Source organism: Centruroides sculpturatus, unplaced genomic scaffold (genome assembly GCF_000671375.1).
Source record: "Centruroides sculpturatus isolate CEXI.00-Female unplaced genomic scaffold, Cexi_2.0 scaffold104, whole genome shotgun sequence".
In the NCBI taxonomy this organism is placed as follows: Eukaryota; Metazoa; Arthropoda; class Arachnida; order Scorpiones; family Buthidae; genus Centruroides; species Centruroides sculpturatus.
Window position 1 is genome coordinate 354,235 of NW_019384379.1, and position 21,882 is coordinate 376,116.

General features: G+C 30.4%; 2 protein-coding genes across 3 annotated transcripts in view; one reads left to right on the forward strand and one right to left on the reverse strand.

The window, feature by feature from the left end:
* The window catches only part of LOC111617824 (histidine--tRNA ligase, cytoplasmic-like), a 48,955-nt gene extending 48,252 nt beyond the window's left edge, over positions 1 to 703 (forward strand). The window contains exon 13 of the mRNA XM_023359135.1: positions 373 to 703. Coding sequence (XP_023214903.1) covers positions 373 to 703 — 331 coding nt within the window. The remainder of the gene's footprint in view (positions 1 to 372) is intronic.
* A 3,447-nt stretch (positions 704 to 4,150) lies between these two features.
* LOC111617836 lies at positions 4,151 to 20,611 on the reverse strand. Of its 2 annotated transcripts, none has more exons than XM_023359149.1 (4): positions 20,529 to 20,611; positions 10,880 to 11,074; positions 4,593 to 5,153; positions 4,151 to 4,502 (listed from the first exon to the last, which is right to left on the reverse strand). In XM_023359149.1, coding segments are annotated over exons 1-4 (1,092 nt in total). In that variant the 5' UTR covers positions 20,530 to 20,611; the 3' UTR covers positions 4,151 to 4,167. The 2 variants fall into 2 exon arrangements, with proteins under 2 accessions (XP_023214917.1, XP_023214916.1); XM_023359148.1 differs by lacking the exon at positions 20,529 to 20,611 and adding an exon at positions 13,180 to 13,341.
* Between the last annotated feature and the right edge of the window lie 1,271 nt (positions 20,612 to 21,882).

Consider the following 21,882-nt stretch of genomic DNA (forward strand, 5'->3'; position numbering starts at 1 on the left):
TCATTTCCCCCACACTATTGTTCGGCTTACATGTTCGGACGTGTTCGACATATAGCTACAATTTACTTTGTGTTATTTGTATGTATTTATATGCAAAATTATACCCCGACTTACGCGAATTCGACTTACGCGGTTATCGCTCGGTCCCACCTATCGCGTAAGTTCGGGGTATTACTGTACTATAGAAAAATAGCAAAAACTATTCGATATGCGAAATTAAAAGGAAATAAATCAGCCGTAAGATTATTACAATATTCACATAATTGCAAAAATTTTAAATAATTTTCATATTTTTCAAATATCTATGGTGCATAATTCTGCTTGTTGCATTGGCAGGATTTTGACGCATAAATTAATTTGTTATAACACCAGCATTAAACAATGTAATTTCGTGCGTATTAACGCGCTATTAGCGTATAATTATGCAAACGAGCTGCTGCTTGATATGCGTCATCATGAAAAAGATTTCCAACGAGAAGAAACTCCGTATTGTGGACTTGCGAAGAAAAGTTTTTCTGTTGAGAAAACAGCATTAGAAGTTGATGTTGGGCGTTCGAATGTTGCCAGAATAAAAAATAATGAGCTACTATATCACGAAAATTTAAAAGCTGGCAGGAAGAAAACGTTGAGCGCTGAAACTGAAACGTTTGATAACGAATGGACGTTACGATACATCACAAGTAAAGAGGGAATTGAAACATGAACAGAAGTGAGTACTTCAACTATCCACAGATGCCTTAAACGTAACAATTTGAAAGCCCAAGAAGCCGAAACCTACCAAATTACATAAACAGAAACGTCTTAATTTTGTCAAACGCCTGTAAAGACTGGACCTTAGAAGATTGGAAGAGGATTGTATGGTCAAATGAATCCAAAATTAATAGAGTTGGTTCAGATGGGCGAAAATGGGTATGGGCTAAATAGATGAAGTCTACAATCGAACGAGAAATACAAACAACATTGAAATTTGCTGGTAGTAGTCTTTTGGTCTGGGGCTGTATTACCTATTTTGGGCCTGGAATGCTATGTTCGATATCTAATAGTGTTATTAGCGTTATTTACACTGAGATACTTGGCAATTATTTGTTACGATCTGTTGATTATTACCACATTGATAGGGACTCTTTTATTTATCGGCAAGATAATGATCCAAAACATACATCTAGGAAGACAATGTCATGGCTTCGGGATCAAAATATTAGCCTGCTTGAGTGGCCATCTCAATCGTCCGATCTCAAACCGAGTGAACACATCTCGTCCCTTAATTAAACGTCGCTTGTCTGGCTGTGTAGCTCCGCCCGAAAGCATCCACCAATTATGGGAACGTGTATAGGATGAGTGGAACAAAATAACATTGCACGATTGCAAGAATATTATTAATTATATGCCCGATCGCATTAGAAGGTTTTAAAGTCAAAGGAAGTTATACCGATTATTGAAATTAACTTTTTCCACAAATATGATATAGATTTTTGTCTGCGTCAAAATCCTCCCAATGCATATGTTCTTTGTATTTTACTATTATTAATAAAATAATCACATTGTTATATTATACGTAAACATATAAATATGCAAATAAATATAAAATTTTTCGTACTAAATGTGCTTTGCAACATTTTCTAGTTCTTTAAAATAGTCTCCCGCATTCTTTGGGAGGATTTTGATTACTTATTGTATTTTGATTGCTTACTGTATGTAATAAGTTCTTATTGTAATCACTTTGAGCCTCGATTATGAATTTGAAGACATTAAAAAAATAATAATAACGTATAAGTCTAATAGGTTTAAAATGTTAAGAGAAGATGCAAAATATCTTGTATTTGTCTCACTATTTTAAGAATTTGTAAAGAGATAAATATAATAATATCTTGATTTCATTTATTTATAGAATTATTCAATCTTAATGAAATTCGTTCATGTAATATATGCATTTTTAAAGCAAATTAATTTGTCTCTAGACACATCTAATTCAAGTTACAAATATATACAATTATTGTTAGAAAATATATGCAACTATTGTTAGATAACTTAAACATCAAATCTTATTTAAAGTATTAATTAATAAGGTGATTGAGGTAAAACCTGTCACTTAAATATTTGACATTTAACGTCTAAACGAGTTTAAATCGTCCGCACGTTCTGCACGCACATTTCTTTAGTATATTACATCATTTCCACTTTAACTTTGAATCGGATAAATTTGGCCGAGAACGCTTTGTTTCTCCGCACAGGAAATAATATGTGAAAGTAGTTCGGCCATGTTTTCATTCACTCGGCGTACGATAAATCTGGCCGAGGTGGCTAGGTTTAAACTTATAACAGAAAGAATTAATTAACTGAAAACCGTTTATAAGTTGGAACAATTTCTAATCATTTAAGATTATTTTATATTTAATCTGAAAGAAAATCAATTGGTGAAAGAAGGACGTTAACTTAGGCATTCCAGCAATTGATATTTTTGAACAAAATGAAATTGTGTAATTGTAATTGTAATAAAATAAAATAAAACAAAATAAAATATTTTTGAACAAATTTAAATCGTGTACTGAATTGTCCCGTAAGATTTTTTTTGTTTTTTATACTTTTGCTGTTAACTTGTTATAAACAGTTCTTGCACACAAAATTTCCTTGAAATTTGCTTGCCTTTTCGTAATCATAGCTTTTATGATTTCTAATACTATCTGTTAAACCAAGCCAAGCCAAGTTTGCCTGAAAGTAGAACCAGGCCAATTCAAATCCACCAAATGAACTAAACACTAAATTCTCACAAATACTTTCAGAATTTAAGAATTAAATTATTTTTTTCCTCTGGCGCCCGAAACATTAAATTAAGTAACGCAAATTATTTGTAGTACGTAACGAAGTAGTTCTTATCTCACATTTGGAGCTTTTCTATCTGTTTTTTCTGATTAATAAAAATGATTTCTCCTTTATCAAAATCGCACGTTTCTTGAGTGGTTTGCCAAACTTAGTGCGAAATGTTTTCGTGTAATTTACTGGCACCAGTTAAATGAATCGCTATTAGTAAGGGGCTGCAAAGGCGTAATAGAAATTGTGTACAACGCATTAACTTTACCAGCATATTATACAAAAGCATGTTAATCTTAAGTGGCCAGGTTTTACATTAATTACCTTAAATATACTTTATCTGAATTTTTTTTTATAATTAGATAATAACAATTCTTTCTATATTTAGTTAATATATTTTTTCTTTTTTTGATTTCGAGACGCTAATATCAAATTCTATTAGGTAATTTTTAAATGAAGAAACGGAATTTTATATTTTTGTTCTGATATATTTAATAAAAATATACACATTTTATTTTTAATAAAATATTTTATTAGATAAATAATGCAAATTATACATAGGCCTACCCAAATATTTGTTCCCGAATTGATTTCGATACTAAGTTTTCATTAAAAATTGTAATGCGGTAACCGAAATGAAATTAAATGAACTTTGTACAAAATCTGATAAAATTGCTATCATTAATTAGAGTCTGTTTTAATTAAAATTTTCATTTACAGATGAAAATTTATTTTGAAAATTAGAAGAGTCGATCGAATACACTCTCTTCAAACTTATCTTCATTTGAATGAAATTTTGATGATTTATTTATGACAGTATTTTTATATCAGTTCGTATTAATATCTTTTCTTTATTGACGTTGTTTTGTCAGATAATAAATAAAACTAATTTCAGTATCCAACAACGTTGCACTATTATCTTATTTTGTGATTGAGCCATTCAATGATTAGTTACAAAAATTCCTTGTAAAATTAATAATACATTTTGTCTTCGGATTCGTTCAATATTTAACGACGTTGATTTTCTTGTTTATTTTATGATAAATACGACTTGATTTTTCCTTGTGATATACTATACGTTTATATGATATATTGAGGATCTAGATTGTTATTGCCGATCCTCTCCTTTTATTATAATTTAAATGATTATTGTCTTCGTTAATCAGTTAACGTAATATATCAAAGTAATGCAATTTCATCTTAAAAATAGAATATATCATTTAACGAAATTATTCTACAATAATTAACCGACTATTTATACATTTATTTAACAATGAGCGTGCATTGCGATATGCATTTTGTCCGTGATATTATTTATAATGATATTAAATAGCCATTTCACTGGCTGCGTAACTTCTCTCATTGCACACAAATGGGTGTCTCTCCAACCCACTGTCTGTTTTGACAGTATAGTTTATTGATTCTTTCATTTTGAAATCTGTAACCATAATTGCATTTATATCGCACTGACATATAAAAACTGTCGGAAGATGATGAATGTTTGTGAGTTTCGTATTTCCAAACAATAGAATTGGGTAACATAGGTGCTCGTAGTGGGTAAGTAATACCGTGCGAAGATTCGTGACAAGTGCTATCGTAAGCGGAAGTTCTAGGATCGAATGGTCGCAATTTGTGATGATCATATGGTACGTTAGGCGGTTTGTACGGACGAGATTTTCTTTCCACAACAGAATCTGCAAATTAGTAGTAACAACAATTAATTTTCCCATAGTCACAAATTAAACTCTAATTTTAAACTCGTATATTGGATACAATTTCCTTACCTGTAATTATTCCCTGATCGGTATTGGCGTTGATTTTAATTTCCGGTTTGTGACGTAATTCTTGAATATGTTTTTTGTTCTTTCGCCTATTACGTTTTTTATTTCGTTTTTTCTGCCTTTCTTTGAATAAGCCTGGTTTAGTGAGTTCGGCTGGAGCCGGAGGAAGAACGACTACATCGATTGAGCCATGATAACGACCATTCACTGATTTTTGAGTTTCACTTTGAGGATACGTTGTATAACCATAGCGTTTATTTTTTACTTCTTCTAACTGTTTCTGTCTGAGCTCTGCAATTTGCTTTTCTTTCTCAATCAACTCTTCCACGCTATTATCAGTTCTAGTTGTCGTTCCAATAGAAAGAATGTTTTCTGGTTTTCGGGAAGGTGCCCAAATTCCATTGATTAACGGCAGTCTGTTTTCTCTGTCACCATAGGGAGGATAATGAGGTTTATCTTCCCAGTGGAACAAAGGTCTTTCGGTTGATGTTCTGTCCTTTAAATGAGATTCTTTGATACCAGGTCTTATGGTATAAGTTGTTGCTCCTCTGAATTCTTCATATCCTGTTTTATAATAAAGAAAAACCTTTATAAATCATTTAAAAGTTACTATTTAATGAATGTCTTCTTATACTAGAAATATTTTCTTTTAAGAGAGAAATACGAGAATTAAACAGAGCATTGTTGTATTAAATGTCATTTCTTAGTTATTGTTCATCATAGAAATATTATCATCTTAAAATAACTATTTATTATTATGGAAAACATAAATTATTTTTATCTTCTCGGAAGACTGGAAAAATTTCCGATAAAATTTCGAAAATTGCATTTTAATGCGATGCTTAAATATATCAAATGTCACTATCACAGCTTTTATCGAAATTGAAAGTTCCAGATCTTATGAAATGTAAAGATGATATTTAACTGGATAGAAATAAGATATTTTTATTTAATGAATGCATTATACAAAGAATTGACTCAATTTCGTCTCATATTTATACAAAATGAAATGTCTCGATATAACAAAAGCAAAGACGTTTTTCCAAGATAAACGTCGACTTTTTTGCACTTTTTGATTTTGTCGTAAACATCAAAGTCAAAAAGTGTAAAAAAGTGATATGTTAATATACTCGAATATCTCAGAAAAAAATAAACAAAAGAAAAATAACATTATGAAGACATTGAATGTATAAGTTTAGTAGTTACTAATTATAATAAAAACAGGTTCGGAAACGTTCGTCGGAGTTAACATGCATATGTTTCTCTCGATTATCTGATACTATTCTTTATAACCAGATGGTCACATCTCTCTACGCGATAATAAATAATAAAAATCATAAAACAATTTAATTAATATCAATTATATTAAAACCATGCAGTCGATAGTTTTTATTAACTCTTTATTGCTATATTATTCTTCGGATTTCTTTTGTTATTTTGTTAAGTAAGATTTATTTCAACATAACAATATACAGTGAGCTAAATTGATTTATTATTTTTTAATTACAAAGTTCGTTTTATTAACTTTACTCGACTATCGCATTAACGATATCTTTTGCTAATATAGTAAATACTTTATGACAGATTGGACACAATTGTATGTTTTTAAGACATTATTATTTTATTTTCAATTATCTGTTTTATATGTATATATAGATAATAATAAAAAAGTTTATTATTAAATTTATACACAATAACTTGATATTATGATAAGAATATACACTATTGAAGTGAAAGTATAATAACACATATTTTGAGAATTGAAACAATGCGAAGAATAAATTAAAAGAATTTAACAATGGAAATATGAGAATACAAAATGTAAAATATAATATAAATCCTCTTATAACAAGCGTNAGAATATACACTATTGAAGTGAAAGTATAATAACACATATTTTGAGAATTGAAACAATGCGAAGAATAAATTAAAAGAACTTAACAATGGAAATATGAGAATACAAAATGTAAAATATAATATAAATCCTCTTATAACAAGCGTAATTAATTTCTCTTAGTGAAATAAAATGCAGGTTATTCTATAAGCAAGCTAAGCGCTTGCTTATGATCTAAATCTTAAGGATACTCTAATAGAAATAATTGTATACTAAATTTATTTTATGAATATTAAAGGGAATATTCAAAGGCTGCCAAAATTAGATGATGTTCAGGACTTCCAAATATGTTAGTTTGCCATTGAGAAATATAATTTTGTCTCTTTATGGAGCGTTTAAATATTTTGTTATTTGTGATTATATACCTATACAGTATATTCTACATAGTCTATCATCTACATGAATTAAACTAAAAGCAATAAAATTATTAATTAAAATTATAAGTACTAATTTTATCCATTTAAAGCAGGGGTGTCCAACCCGCGGCCCAAGGCAAGTTCCAATGCGGCCCAGAGAAACAAAAAGGTTGGACACCCCTGATTTAAAGTTTTTAATTAATTTTCAGACATTTTGTTTTTTCAATTTTTAGTCAAATTTTTAATACTATTTTTAATGTAGATAGCCAAAGTGTACAATTATCAGACACTGTTTACCGTTGTTACGATAACTAATTTCCATTTCAATTTAAATCTTTGAATGAATCTTATATAATTTAATTTTAGCAGAGAATAAAACATGTCGATATTTAAATTATTTTCACAAAGAAATACTTAAAAAAGCAACATTTTTATTGGCAATGTGACTAAAATGCAAGAATGGAGCTCATTAGTTATTGGCAGGAGTCTCGAGAGATAAAATTGCTTTCAAACGATCCAGAAAAGTAAGATAGCTTCCACATTAAACTAAAGATTTTAAAAGACTGAAAACAACTTCTGCTTTTAAAAATAAGCCTGGAGCTAAATCGCATAATGATTTTTCGTTTCGACAGAAATTCCAATATGTGGTAAGAATAATTTTATTCGGATTTTTCAACCTTATTTAATTAACGTTAATATTATAGAGTATCTACTAGAAATGTTTTTATCGTGAATAAAGACACAATCCTGTACAGATATTTAAATAATAAAATTATGATAGAAATATGTACCATTTTTATTTGTTATATATTTCTGTCATAATAACATGATGATAAGAATATACACTATTGAAGTGAAAGTATAATAACACATATTTTGAGAATTGAAACAATGCGAAGAATAAATTAAAAGAATTTAACAATGGAAATATGAGAATACAAAATGTAAAATATAATATAAATCCTCTTATAACAAGCGTAATTAATTTCNAAGAAAATATGCAGTAATTTATTTAATTAATCTGCGAGAAAAATTTCTTGTTTGTAGGTCTTGATAGTAACATTTTCATTTGTTTAAAATTAAAATTTGCTTGATATTGGGATTAATTATATAATTCAAAATAGATTAGAAAAAGTAATATTATTATGTTTATTCTTTTTAGTCAGTAACATATCGTTACATGCTAAAAAATTTGCAAACTAAAATACAGTAATTTTTTGCTGTAGACCAATTAACAAGCTTCTATAATCGATTAAAGATTTAATGCATGTACCGTAACTTTAATGTGTGTTTCAATATTCTGTTGAAACCTGAGAAGCGTAATTTCGAGTTAATTAGACTAAGTTTTAATCATATTAATTAAGCACATTTAGAACCCTGTCTAGAAACACATAATAAACAATGTCTGAGAACAATTGTATAAGAGAAATTGTAATAAAGTGTTAAAATTTTTAGATTTTAAAATAAAATCATAAAAATGTAAATGTTTAATCTAAAAATATATTAATTAAATTAGTTTCAATTTAGATATTATATTTAGGCTAATTAATTTGAAACTAATACTTGAATTTAAGTATTTCTAACATAAAAAATAGAATCAAATAATTTTTAATAATTGATTTTTGGCTGATAAATTTGTAAATCAAAATAAATATAATAAAACCTATTAAATTATTTCAATTATATTATTATTTTGATAGCTTTCATATCATAAAATTTGAAACTAATTTCTACGAAAGTTCATTTATCATTTTATTTCGGTAGATTTCTATTCTGTGTATAATCTCAATTTCTATTTGTTATGAATTCATCTCACGCAGTCACAAATCTATCAAAAGTTTGGTTTAAATTCATATTTTAAGTTATTCAGAGTTTTATGGCATTATGCATTATAAATGTTTTAAAATTTTGAATAATGGAAACATTGTTTCATATGATATACTTTATGGTACTAAAATTTGAATATTTTGCAACAAAACCTAAACATATTTTTGATTCTGTACTTTATTTAAAACAAAATACAGTACAAAACTAAAAATATAACCCAATGGAAAAATAAAAAGTCTGTTTAGTATTGATATAATGGTCATTCCACTTAATCTAGTAACAAAAAGTACATTACGATTAAATTTATTAGCTTGTCCTTGTTAAACATGTGCTGAAATATTTGTGTTTTTATATGTTTAACGAGATTAAAATGACGTGTCTATACAGATTTTTCTTATTCTTCTTAATGTAAGTAGTCCTTCATTTCGCTCAAAAGAATTCCAAAGCATCCGACTGGTATTAAAATTCTCTAGCAATTCGACTCAGTTTTCAATACTTTCCAAAGACAAGATGAATAACCGAAAAATATTCTTTGATTATTATTCTCTTGACTTTCAATCATATCCTTAATAGGATATTGCACTGTACTTTTAAATTAATGTAAAACATCATCACCTGTAGCCTATATTTAAACGGGAATAGATATTAATTATTAAAGTCATATTATCATATGTATAGCGCTTAATCGAATAAGGGATTATAACTGTAATCTTTCTAGTGAAGTCTTTAAATCCCCTAAGGAAAAGCGAGAATTTATACAAGACGGATTGTAAGCAAGAAAACAAATATGATGAAGCGTCGGCGGCTCTTGATTTTTTACGACTTCATAAATGTCAAGAACAAATGTGGTGCTGGCCGCAAGTGTGAAAGCGGCTCTATTTGAAACTGTCGTTACTGCATTCCCAAGACATAGACTAACTGCAAATGCAATTTTCCGGAACTAACAATAACTATAAGATAACATACTAATTTTTTAAATATATATAACGCAATTTAAAGAATATTAACGACTATTTACAAAAAAAGGTTTAAATATAAATATTTTGAAGGATTTAAATTTATTATACTTAGAATATTTTTAATAAAATTTCATTTAAAGTAATTAAAATAATCCATAGTATTTGCCGACTTATTTTTAGATGGCATATTTCTTTTTGATATAATGATAACGTGGTCGAAATGGGAAGTTTTTTATTTTTATTTTTTGCTGTATATCTGGTGATGTTATTGTAAGAAATCATTGGCAGAGAATATCGAATTGCCGATAAAATAAAAATAAAAAAAAAAGCTTTTGAGTCAAAATTATTCTACGACCTCCGGCAAATTACAAATAATAATCATTTGATAATGCTAAGGGTTGTTTAGAGGTTGTTATCTGATAAAAGACACTTAAATAAATGCTTTCTCGGTGCTTAATAAAATAATTTCCTTTCAGGTCCGAGCAAAATTCTTTTATAGTTCTTTAAAAAAGAAATAGGTCTTGCGCATGCTGATTATTAACTTAATTAATAAAACAGTCGAATCAAACATCAAGAGGCCAATTGCGATAAAGGTAATACCAAAACTTAACGAGTTTTCCTATTTAATTGTATTAATACGGTAGGATTTTCCTCTTAAATACAGTTTGTGAAAAAAATAAATAAATTCGATATAATAGTTTAATGATATCCCACCCGATAAAGAAGCGAATTACACGAAAGAAAATTTTTATAATTGCAACTAGCAATTGCTTAGAAAGAGATAATTTCTAAAGGACAGATTAATGTTGTATAAGTGAGGTCGGAAGCGAATGCAAATGACGTCTTTCCTTAACGAGTGACGACAGTAAGAATTTATTAACGGGCTTCGTAACTGGCTTCCTGGAATATTTCGACCAAACGTGTATCAACATATATTTAAATGAATCGAAGGAATCTGCCTACCAAAATAATGGCATTTCTGCCAAGATATTTTTTTTTTTACAAAGACGCTCTCTATATCGTTTTTATCTTTACGATGCGATCTATTATGTAACGACATAATGTTATTGTTACAGGCAAGGACGAGGTAAGCGTCCACCGTGCTGTTTCAAGGACAACAGTATTTTACGATCTCTTAAAAGGAAATCGTTTCCTTATAACGTCTTTTAAAACTTTTGCTCTACGGTTTAATTTAATGTCGACGCCTCACGTTACCAAAAACGTGCAGTCGAAAAGAGATGTGATTATACCTACCGTTATTGGGCACGCAACGAGGAGTGTTGCTATTCCATCTATTGTTGACGCAATAAGCGTAGTGTCTTCCTATCATCTTATAGCCCGGGTGGCACGTGTATTGGACTACCTCTCCGTCTCTAAAGATGAAACTGAGTCCATTGACGGGGGACCTCGGAGCTGGGCAATGATGATTCCTCCAACTTGTTTTTCCCACTGAAAATAAAATATTTTCATTTTCGTATTTATCTCATAAAATATTAAAAAATCGAATTATGAAATTTCAATTGATTTATAACGTATAAAATTTGTTTTTTTCCCTACTTAAAAATATTTTATATTCTCTCTATTCAAAATCTAGTTTAAGAAACTCGTCTGTTGTTCTCGAAGAATAAATTTCTAATGTGTTTATTCATTTGTTAAATTCTGTAGCTAAGTAAATCTGGCTTTCAGTTTCATATTAATTAATTCAAGGTTCAAATCGTTAAATTATAAACGTATATCAGCAACTAAAATAGATAAATTCCACTTGTAAAAGAACAAGTGAATTACTGAATCAACAGATGTGTTTTGGCTTTTCAAGGAGAGTTCCATTATTTGTATGATTAATGGAGTCCAAACACCTCGGTGCATTTCGAGGTACGAATCCGCCCGAGAGAACCTTGAAATAGTGAAAAATCGAATCAAAACTCGATTGTACGTTCACGGGTTGTTTATGTATAAGAAATGGCACTAGTTGGGTCAGAGAACTGTGACGTCACGAAACCAGTTCAATAAGCAATTATTTTTGGTTAAAAAAATATGAACAAACATTCTTGTGACGGTAAGAATCGATCGCACGACAGCGACGACTCTTCTTGTAAATTAAACTGATCATTCGCGGCTCCGGACGTCACACTCCGAAAGGTGACATTGACACCACTTTAAACAGATCCACCCAACTCACGCAAAATGCAGCCCTTTCGAAGAAAGGGGAGATTTCGATACGAAGGAAACGAATAAACAATCTGGTTTCAACTAAATTCTTATAAGCCTACACGAGTGACATTCCGTCCACCGTCGAGACGAGTCTGCCGACATTCCATAGCCTAGATGTTAAAGGTTAAAATAGGGAGATCTATTCTAAATACAAATAGTTATCATCGGCAATACCGACTATTATTTGTACAAGGCGAAAATTAAATCTAAAACGAGTTTGTCCCGAATTCAATAAATGCTTGGAATATCAATCTATTATTAGACCTTTTCTTTTTCTAGGAAGAGAATGCGCTTTTTGTATCCGATAAAAAGATAAGCCTACAATAGTTAAATGGCGTGTAGTGTCTTTTATAAATCACCGTAATAAAGCTAAAGCTAAATAACTAAATACTTCATTTCGCTAACTTACTGTAGATCATTGATTTGAAATTTTATCGAAGATCGTTTTTTGGGGCACGAACCTCGTATCATATTTCGGGAAACGATTACAAGTATAGAGGAATTTTATTAACTTTCGGCCTTTGTATAACGTAAGAACTACAATGAAACGACTTTTACTAATCCCGTTGCTCAACGAAATAAACGTTGCCCTCTCGTCTTTGAACTTTCGAACGAAAGAAAAATTTTGTTATGGCCAAGAGAAACGAAAGAACAAGTTAAATGAGTCAGACGCTACACAGGAAGTGGTATATATAAGAAAAATAAATTTGCCGTCATTTTCTTCGAGACAAACTCCTTAAACCACTTACGACCGCTACTATAAAAGAGAGACGGAAATAGGTCAAGATCCCGCTTATTTTGTTTAATTATTACGTTTGTACCAGCATCCGGTAACGGTCGAGTACTCGGTCGATCTTTCACATTCTTATCAAGTGATTCGAGGTACCTCATCCCGTTTCTACAACCGGGTCCAGTTACGTTCCATACCGAATTTACAATCCGTGGGCGAAAACGCGCAACAGTCACGTCCGGTCATCTTCCACGCTAAAATATTTACTTTCTAACGTCATCCCGACTCCGTCTTTTTATTCCAACTAGTCTAAAAGTAGAAGTAAATACTAACGAAAAAAATAGATATCGCTCATCACCTCTCGATAATTTAAAGATTAATCAAATCGGGTCAACGAGTCCTTCCCGTTGACCGAATTTTGTCAGTTGATCCCGTGTTTCCTTTAAATTTCTGCCGACCGACTTACAACACAAAAGAAACCTTGGAAACGATAAGATATTAAAAAATAAAATAAAAAAAGTAAACGAGAAGGCTAAAGGAAAGCGCGAAGAAAGAACGGAAGCGGAGGAGAAAATAATGGGTAAGCTACCATCACGTGTAGTAAATGACTTACCCGTCATCCGGCAGGCAGATAGCAGCAGTATTCCCAAAGCGGTCCACATCGCCGAGTCGTCTGTGCCTCGACAGACGTGACACCTCTATATAGAGCACGAGGGCGCTGGGGTGGACCGACCACTGCCCACACTCTCACACCGCCCATACAATCGATTAAAGGTGAGTTTTGACAAAGGCCGAGCTGACACTTATCCTCTTCCCCATTGGATGCTTAGTTTTTCTATTGCGCGCTCCATTACAAAATAAATGTGCCAAAATAGAATAAACGCTACTCGTCGACCATGTTTACCGATGCGCGATAATAACGAATTTTAACGATTTTTAGAAGGAAAGTCGAGTTTTGATGAAATCCCGTTTTATGTCCGACGAACAAATCACTTTTATCCTGTACGCTAGGAAAAAAGCACTTATATATATATATATATATATTAACTATATTGAAAACACTTCGATCAGTATTCAACTTTTAAATAAAAGGCACTTTTAATTAATAAATAAGCAGTTTGCATTTTAAGTTTAAAAAATGGATGCAAGAAAGAGAATTATTTAAGTAATTATTTATGGAATGAGCGTGAAGAAAAATGAATAGTTTACAAGTTTTCCGATTTAGATTTTATCGAGCAAGCTTCATAATAGATTTAGATTTAGCAGGTTTGTGGCAGGTAGTAAGTGGCGATGGTCCATTTACCAATGACCGGTCGACGTGTGCGAAGTGGCAAAGGTCGAATTGGGCAGGAACCACACTCGCTATGCTGTTGTGCAAGCAATAAAAAGCTGTTGTTTTGTAATCGGAGAATGACAACTGCTCTCTTTTATAAATGGTTTCGGTATGTTATGAAAGAGTGGAACGTCACGACCGAATACTTTATTGTAGGAAACAGATGAAAATTGTATTATTCCATTGTTGCGCATCGGTTCTTACCTATAATTATACATCTTTCTTGCAAAACTTTTGTTTTACTCGACCTATATACCAAGGAATTAAAGTAACTATTTATTATGCATCTCTCGAATCTATGCTATAAGTTCGATTTTTAATGGAAATCTTCTAGATTTTTCATATTCTTCACTCAGTAAATAAGAAATTTGATTTTTGATGACTTGTTGTTACAAATTCTTTTCCGGAGATAAACTTTTTTAACAACTCTGTCACGTTTCACACCAAATAAACGTATCTAATATTATAATTTAATAACGGAATTATATCTATTCTTTTTCGCGCTGCGTCATTCTCTGCAATTTAAATTATTATCGGAATGGCATACGAGACTTTATTCTATGAATAAACCATTCTTTATAAATACTTTCAAAGTCATTGCCATGTTTTCTATCGAACTCGAATAGTCCATTATGCGACGTGACAACGCAACTATTGCGTGTTAGGCGACAACGCGCCGATCTGGCTTTACACTCCTTGCATTTCTTTCGAGCTTATACTCTTGGTCCTAAGTTCTTATCTGTAAAAGTACTTACGAATCTCTTAATGGAGTCACGCTAAGCATTTTAATAACTTAGCTAATAAAGAACATTAACCAGGCATTTAACTTTCTAGCGTACTAAATATTTTATCTTCATTTAATCACAAAAGCATTGTATAAAGAACAACTGTTTATAAAATTAAGTAGCCAATATGGTAACTAAATGTCGAGAATAATAATTAATCCCGTGTGAATCTCTTAATAAATTCTAGTAGTAGATTAAGTAGATTCTCGTAGGAAAGAGATTTTTATTCGATATGTTTAAAAAGTGTTACAAAAACGCGCTTATCAATAGTGTTTTTGTTATTTGAGGATAAATATGTTTAGGCAGATCTAATAAATTTGGAATTGAAATGCAAATGGAAAAAGGGCCGTATCTCAGTAGAGCAAACGAGTGGGCGAAGGTTCTACCGTTTGCAAAACGGAACCTTGAGTGCTGTTTTGACAACCTTCGCAATTTGCTCGAATTGTGTGGGTAGTTAATCTCTTTCTTTTGGCTCATTACCTGGCTGAATTCTTTTTGAATATCTTCTGTACGAATCTTCATCGACCGTTACGACCGATTCTAGTTTAACTGGTCGAATCTTATACATTTAAAAGAACTCGTTATATGACTTTCGATAAAGGTGGGAGTATTGATATTTGTGTTTGTTTTGCTAAATATTTTTTATTCTACCGAGTGAACTTTCGTATGCAAACTTTAACGTGTTACAATCTCTTCTGATCGCTCCAAAAACAAGCTCAACGGATTTCGCAAAAGAATGAAACCGAAATAATTTATTCATTTAAATTACAGTTGAGCTTGGAACAAATGCTGATGAGATACATAATTAAATTGATCATTAGAATGATTTATTAAAACCTACATGATTTTTGTATTCTAATACATTTAAAACGCAAATTATATTTACATAAATAGTCTTCAAATGCCTTAAGTCATGTAGAGGATTTGTTAAAACATTATGATTTTTATGGCTATTCTGATGGAATTAAGAATGATTAAAGGTCCTTTACATCAATTTATTATTGTAAAATTTTCGAATTTTTTCGAATGTTTTCTTAAAGAAAAACTTTTAGTTTTAGAATAATTTCTCTGTAATAAAGAAAAAATTTAAAGTTTTTTTTTTTTTTTTTGAAGCAAAAATACGACATGTCGATTCGAAATTGTACAGTGGAAAGAAGGAAATAAATTAAATTATTCTGATAAATAACTTTTATTAAAGAAAACTGACGAGCAGAATATGACGCAAAATTTTACATTTATTTTCCCACTTTAAATTTAATTCAATTTAAGAAATTTTTGTGTTACTGAAACAAAGAAGCTGTTTTTGAAACGAATAAAATGAGTCGGAATAAAAAAAACAAGTATTTATCCAGATTTATTTGGCCTGATTTTAGATAATTTGAAGAATGCCGATTTAATGGTGGCTCGTAAATAGAAAAAGAAAAGGTAGAGAAGACTTAAGATACTCATTTTTTCGAATAAAAATTGGATAAGAAGTTTAAAAAATGACGAATTAGTAATAAGAAAAAATGCATTATTATTCCATTAATCAAGATTTGCAATTGATTAAAAAACAACAACAGAATTGCGCGTATTGAATATCGGCGATTTCTTTGAGAGAAATTCGATATCTTGTAGACAGTAGTTTCGTTTTACATTTCTCTGACATAGTTTTGATATTAATCTTACAATTTACGGTTCATTGTCAGCTCTGGCCCTAATTTGCATTCGTTCGAATTGGGTTGGTAATCCCGATATCATCTATCAGAAATTGCATATAACTCGGGCCTCCTTTCCTCGGTGACTTTCAATACGATCTCCATGTTATACAATCGAGATTTCACTTTATTATTCTATAAAATATCATTTTGACCCGTTTGACGTAAAGTTGTTTTCGTTAAAAAAAATCATATATAGGCTAAGTCAGTTTATTTTTGACGGATTCGATATAGGAATGATGGATGACCTAAATGTTAACTAAGTCCATTATATTTTAAACCTTCAATCGTTGAATTAACTAACCAAAATGTAACAAAAACATATTTCGGAATCGCAAATACGAAATGGTCACTTTCATTTTATTTTTTTGTTAGTTACCAAATAATTTAAGACCAAATTTCACTTATAAATTAAAAATTTATGTGACCTTTAGGCCTATATTCAATTAAACGTTTTTCCATAAAATACCGAAGATATAACAATTAATCAATATTTTATATTGATTTTAAATTATCTTCTCAATATTTTAAAAGTATATTTTGCTATGATAATATTAATTTTGCGTTAAAAAACATATTTCATGTTTTTTTTATAATAGTCTTTATATAGACGATAGTTGATTTATTTTATAAAAAAACAAATGCTAAAAGCTTGGTTTATTGATTTGTTTTTTTTTTTTTTTTTTAAGAAGTAATTAAAGTTATATTCAAATTTTCTATAGAGTAATGATTATCTTTTATAGCAGTTAACAGCTTTTTGAAAAACTTACAAAAAGATTAAAACGCTTTTAAGATTAAAAATGTTTAAAAATGTGTTTTAAACTTTAAAAGTTAAGTTTAGGCCTACGCTTTTAATTGAAATTTAGAAGAAAAAAGTTAAGAGAAAAATGTTAAAACACGCTCCTATCTTATCGTGTCCGCTTCTTACATTCATATATTTACAATCGAAGTTTATTTATAAAATAAAATTCATCGTATCTTTTATTTTTAGAAATTGATATTGTATCTGTTGATTGAAGCATTGCATTTTATAAAGAAACGGCGCGATATTGTTTCGGCCGCAATGACGCAGAGTGATTAGTGACATAAACACTCTTGACCTCGACTCTCGCACCAATTATTAATAGATAAAACTTGTTCTTGCCCGACAAAATAGGAAGTGCTTAGTTTTTCAATTAGAAATGCGTGAGAACTCGATAAAACACAAACCCGTATTTTCCAGCAATTAATCAAAAAATTCTGCTTATCTTCGTGTACGGAATGAATTTATTATTATTATTATTATTATATTTATAGGATTATTTTATTTATAGAATATACTAATTATCTGACTTCTCGTTTAAATCAAAAATGTAATTGCAATCCTCGTAATAAAATCTGTTCAAAGTGCAACAACTTTTTATAATTTATGTTATATTTCTCGCCAGCAATAAAAATAAGTTTTAATTTCGTATAAATCAAATTTAATTGTAGACGTGACATTTATTTTCGTGTAAATATTCGAAGAGTTTAGTAGAAATTCTTTTGGAATTAATTAGTTTTGACAACTCGAATCGGAATTCCTGTTGCGATGTTTTTTTTAGAAGTAAAACATATTGAAAACATACATTTCTCTTCTTTACAATAAAATCTCGTAAACAAGACGAAGTGATCAAATTTGTCATAGGATCGACTTGCAGTAGATATAAATACAAATTAGTTCCATCTGTGGAACAATTAACCTTACGCAATTCACCACTTGACGTCTTTTCGAGCGATTTCTAAATAGCTTCTTAGTAAACATTAGCGAATGGATGTCTTCATTAACTATTCATAAAGTCGATAATTAAAATCTCTTATATGCAGTACAGTACATATATCGATTTCCTGAGAAATGCAAGGAAGTGCGTAGCTTCGACTGTCGCAGTTTCTATACAAAGCGATACAATTCGGCTTATTTATTCAAAAGAATAGGCGCTACTGCAGCAGGCGTAATATAATCCAAAGAATCGATTAACACGAGCTATCACTGCTTCTGTTTTTTTCCCCTTGAACGACGATTAAATAATGGTTTTGTCGAGTAGAAACGATAAGGTAGACCTTGACTCTAGTGTAATAAATGGACTGACTAAGCTCTTAATGTAGATAACTTATAGATTGAGGGGGTTCGCTAATATCATTAACGTTAGAATGTCATAAAAAAAAGAGTAGAGTTATTGCTCTTCTTTCAAATTGTTTTATGTTCTATATGAAGAATGTGATTGATAGGGTGCTAGCAAACATCAAATTTTAATTAATTTTGTCATTCTCTTAGGATTTTCAGAATCTGACAAAAATATGTAGAAAAATTTATATAGGTTTGCAGAAATATACAGTACAACTGGCCAAATAGTGAGAACTTTTAGCTAATGAAAATCCCACGGTTAAAAATTTGACGATTTTAAAGAAACGAATACGTTATTAATCATCTTTTCAGAGTAACTATAAAAGGGATTTCAATAGGAAAAATCAAAGTGATTAATTTTCTTTTATGACAAGAATATAGATGCAGAATATAGTCTTTTCCACATTATCAATTCAGTTAACAAGCTATTATTGAATTGTCACCATTAATAGATGGCATTTCAGCTATTTATGAAACCAGAACAATTTTAATGTCGAGCAGCAGATTCGTATGATTTAACACGGTAATTATTGACGAGTATTCGTACGTAAGTTTCATTGTATCCATTTAAGACGCGGTATATCATGAAATGCATGGATGCTTGTCATTTTTGTACATAGTTTAGCATCCATGCAACGAAAGGCACGTTATTTGCTTGGCAAGAAGCCCAGGCTACGATACTAATCATCAGATTAAATTCCAAGTAGTATTGAGAAATTTTCGCGTAATTAAAAGTTCGCTCGCTTGGATTTATTTGGTTTCAATGAATGACCAAACTTGGATAAAGAATTCGAATATGATTGCGTGTCGTCCCTTCATCGAAACAGCGTCTAAAATTAACATTCTACTACATATTTTAGACATTTTAAAAATATAGAATATAATTTAAGAGATATTAGAATAAAATCACACTCTAAATTGTCTTATAAATAATTAAATATTCTAGATAAATGCCGTCCAATGATATGTATTTCAGAAAATAATTAAGTTGTCGCTCGTAGAAAGAGGAATTTTATAGTAATTTTTAAGCAGTAAGGTATTGTAAAGTAACTACATCTACTTTTTTAGTATTAACTGACTGAATCGAAATTCCATTGATGAACAGGGTATAAAGTACAACAAATAGTAGTCGAATGAAAATGCATACAAAAATTGGACTTTGAAATTATTCAGTGAATGCTTCATCAAGATTATTCGGATAGGTATCGTTTTCTGTTCATTTTATAAATATTATTTAAAAAAAAGAAAAGAATTTTCGTTACATAAAAGCAAAGGAAAGGATTTAATATAGAAATTTAAACTGATATTATGTTCATAAATAACAATAAATGATATTTAAGTCGAATAAATAACATTTTACGACATGATTTATGTTGCAGGGAAATTTATTTTTATTTAGCCAATGAAAATAATGAAATTATTGACAAATGGTTTTCTATTTTTATTCTCTTAAAATCAATTCATATTATTTTAATTCCGCTAGTAGAGATAGATGCTGGAAGTCAACAGATGTCAAGGTTGAACTTGGCATTGTACCTCGTCCGGCTGCGCATTATCATTGCCGTGCAGTAAGGTCAGTTGGCTGCAAGAAACGATTTGCCAGACAAAGATCGCACTAATTAGGATGCAGAATCATTAAGCTACAACATTTTATCCTGGGAACTAATCGTCTTTCTTAATACCCGAAACTTAGCCTACGTCCTTTACGACTTTATGTTTCGTTTAAGGAGATGGTGGGTGGTACATTAAAAAATGATTTTAAAGTAGTCGCGAATGGTTATGTAACAAACGTGATGTATATCGAGAAGAATAAGCTAAATATAATGTAAATAATATATTTAAAATCGCGTCGTCTAGTAATACAACGCGTAATTTGTTTTTTAAATAGATAACACTCGTCCTTGCAACTACTTCCGCCTGTTAGGAACAGTACAAATTCCCGATCTATCGAAGTATTTATCCTTTTTTAGTCATAATAACGATGTATTGTGAAAGTTTGCTTACTAATTAAGTGAAGCCATCTGGATGTTTTTCCGGTCTGGGTTTGATTGCACCAGATAGGAGACCACCTCCGTGCACCCTTTAGTCATCTGCGTAGCAAAACTAAAATAGAATGTGAATAATCTACAATAAAATGCGTACTACACACCTTACTCTACTGCGAAGATTAACTTTTCCGGAGAGTTATTCTCAAATTCTCATTAAAGCCACTGGGTTTTCTACGGCGTAGAATATAAGAAACGGTAACAATAATTGAAACTGTTTAAATAACTGTAGGTAGACTGTATGCCAGAGATTGTTATCGAAACCAAACAATGTTCTGAATTAGGAAAACAAAGTAGCTGAACAAGTTTAAAAATCATCAATCATGTTACGGCTAATTGTATGGGCTTTACGCTTTTACAATATCGAGTTGATTTTCTTGGATAATCTTATTATTATTGATTTAACAATAAACACGATACATAATAAAAACTGTCTTCAACTAAATAAAATGACGCTAAACAAATGCGTAATTATTTCGGAATTTTGCATTTAAAAACTAAAAAAAAAATCAGCATTTAAAACGGATGACGAATAAGAATGACACGATGACGTAGTGTCGTAAAAGTCGGTCTGATGATTCACGTAAATTCAACGGGTTATTTCTGTGAATTCGAAATTCAAAGTCAATGTCAAACTCATCAAAGTTTTAAATTAAAGAAAAAAGAATTTGCACCCATACAAATTCTAATTCGAATTTAATTATAACCTCTAATGTCTGTATGAAGTGGAAATTCAATTTTAATTCTTGAAAACTTTTGCGGGAGGGAAGAGGCGAGACTTAGCTTAGACTTATTAACGCGTGAGAGTGTCACGTGTTCATAATAAATACAATTGACGAGGCCAGCTTTTGTCAGCTGCTAAAGAAACGTCAATTCTTCGATTGCCATCAATGATAACTATTGTGTAAATGCAGCTGTTAACACACTTCGAACATTAAGAATTGTAAAAAATGTACCGTATATCATTCGATCTACGGGCGATGACCCCGAAAGGCCTTCACTTCACTTCACGATGACTATCGTATCGAATTTCTTTTTGTAGAGTCATTGATAGTTACAAGGTCACAATTTTTGCGCTAAAACCAAGTGGCTAAATGCTAAGAATCCGATTTATTCTCGAAATAATGTTGCTTTGCCTGCCGGATGATGGAATTTTGGAAGAACTTAACTCGTCTATTGTGTTTTTAACTCAGAAATTTTACACATTTTTCTTTCATCGCAGAAATGAATAAGCGCATTAAGAGTTTAAAAACCTCATTAGTTTCAAAGAAGAGAGTTTGTTCGTTTAATTAATGAAATATGAGTCCGAGTTT

Coding starts and splice junctions, on each gene's coding strand:
- LOC111617836 (XM_023359148.1), bottom strand. CDS start 13,228: ATGTGGACCGCTTTGGGAATACTGCTGCTATCTGCCTGCCGGATGACG. Junction 11,075..13,179: donor ATCTGCCTGCCGGATGACGG/GTAAGTCATTTA, acceptor TTTTATTTTCAG/TGGGAAAAACAAGTTGGAGG. Junction 4,503..4,592: donor CGATCAGGGAATAATTACAG/GTAAGGAAATTG, acceptor ACTAATTTGCAG/ATTCTGTTGTGGAAAGAAAA.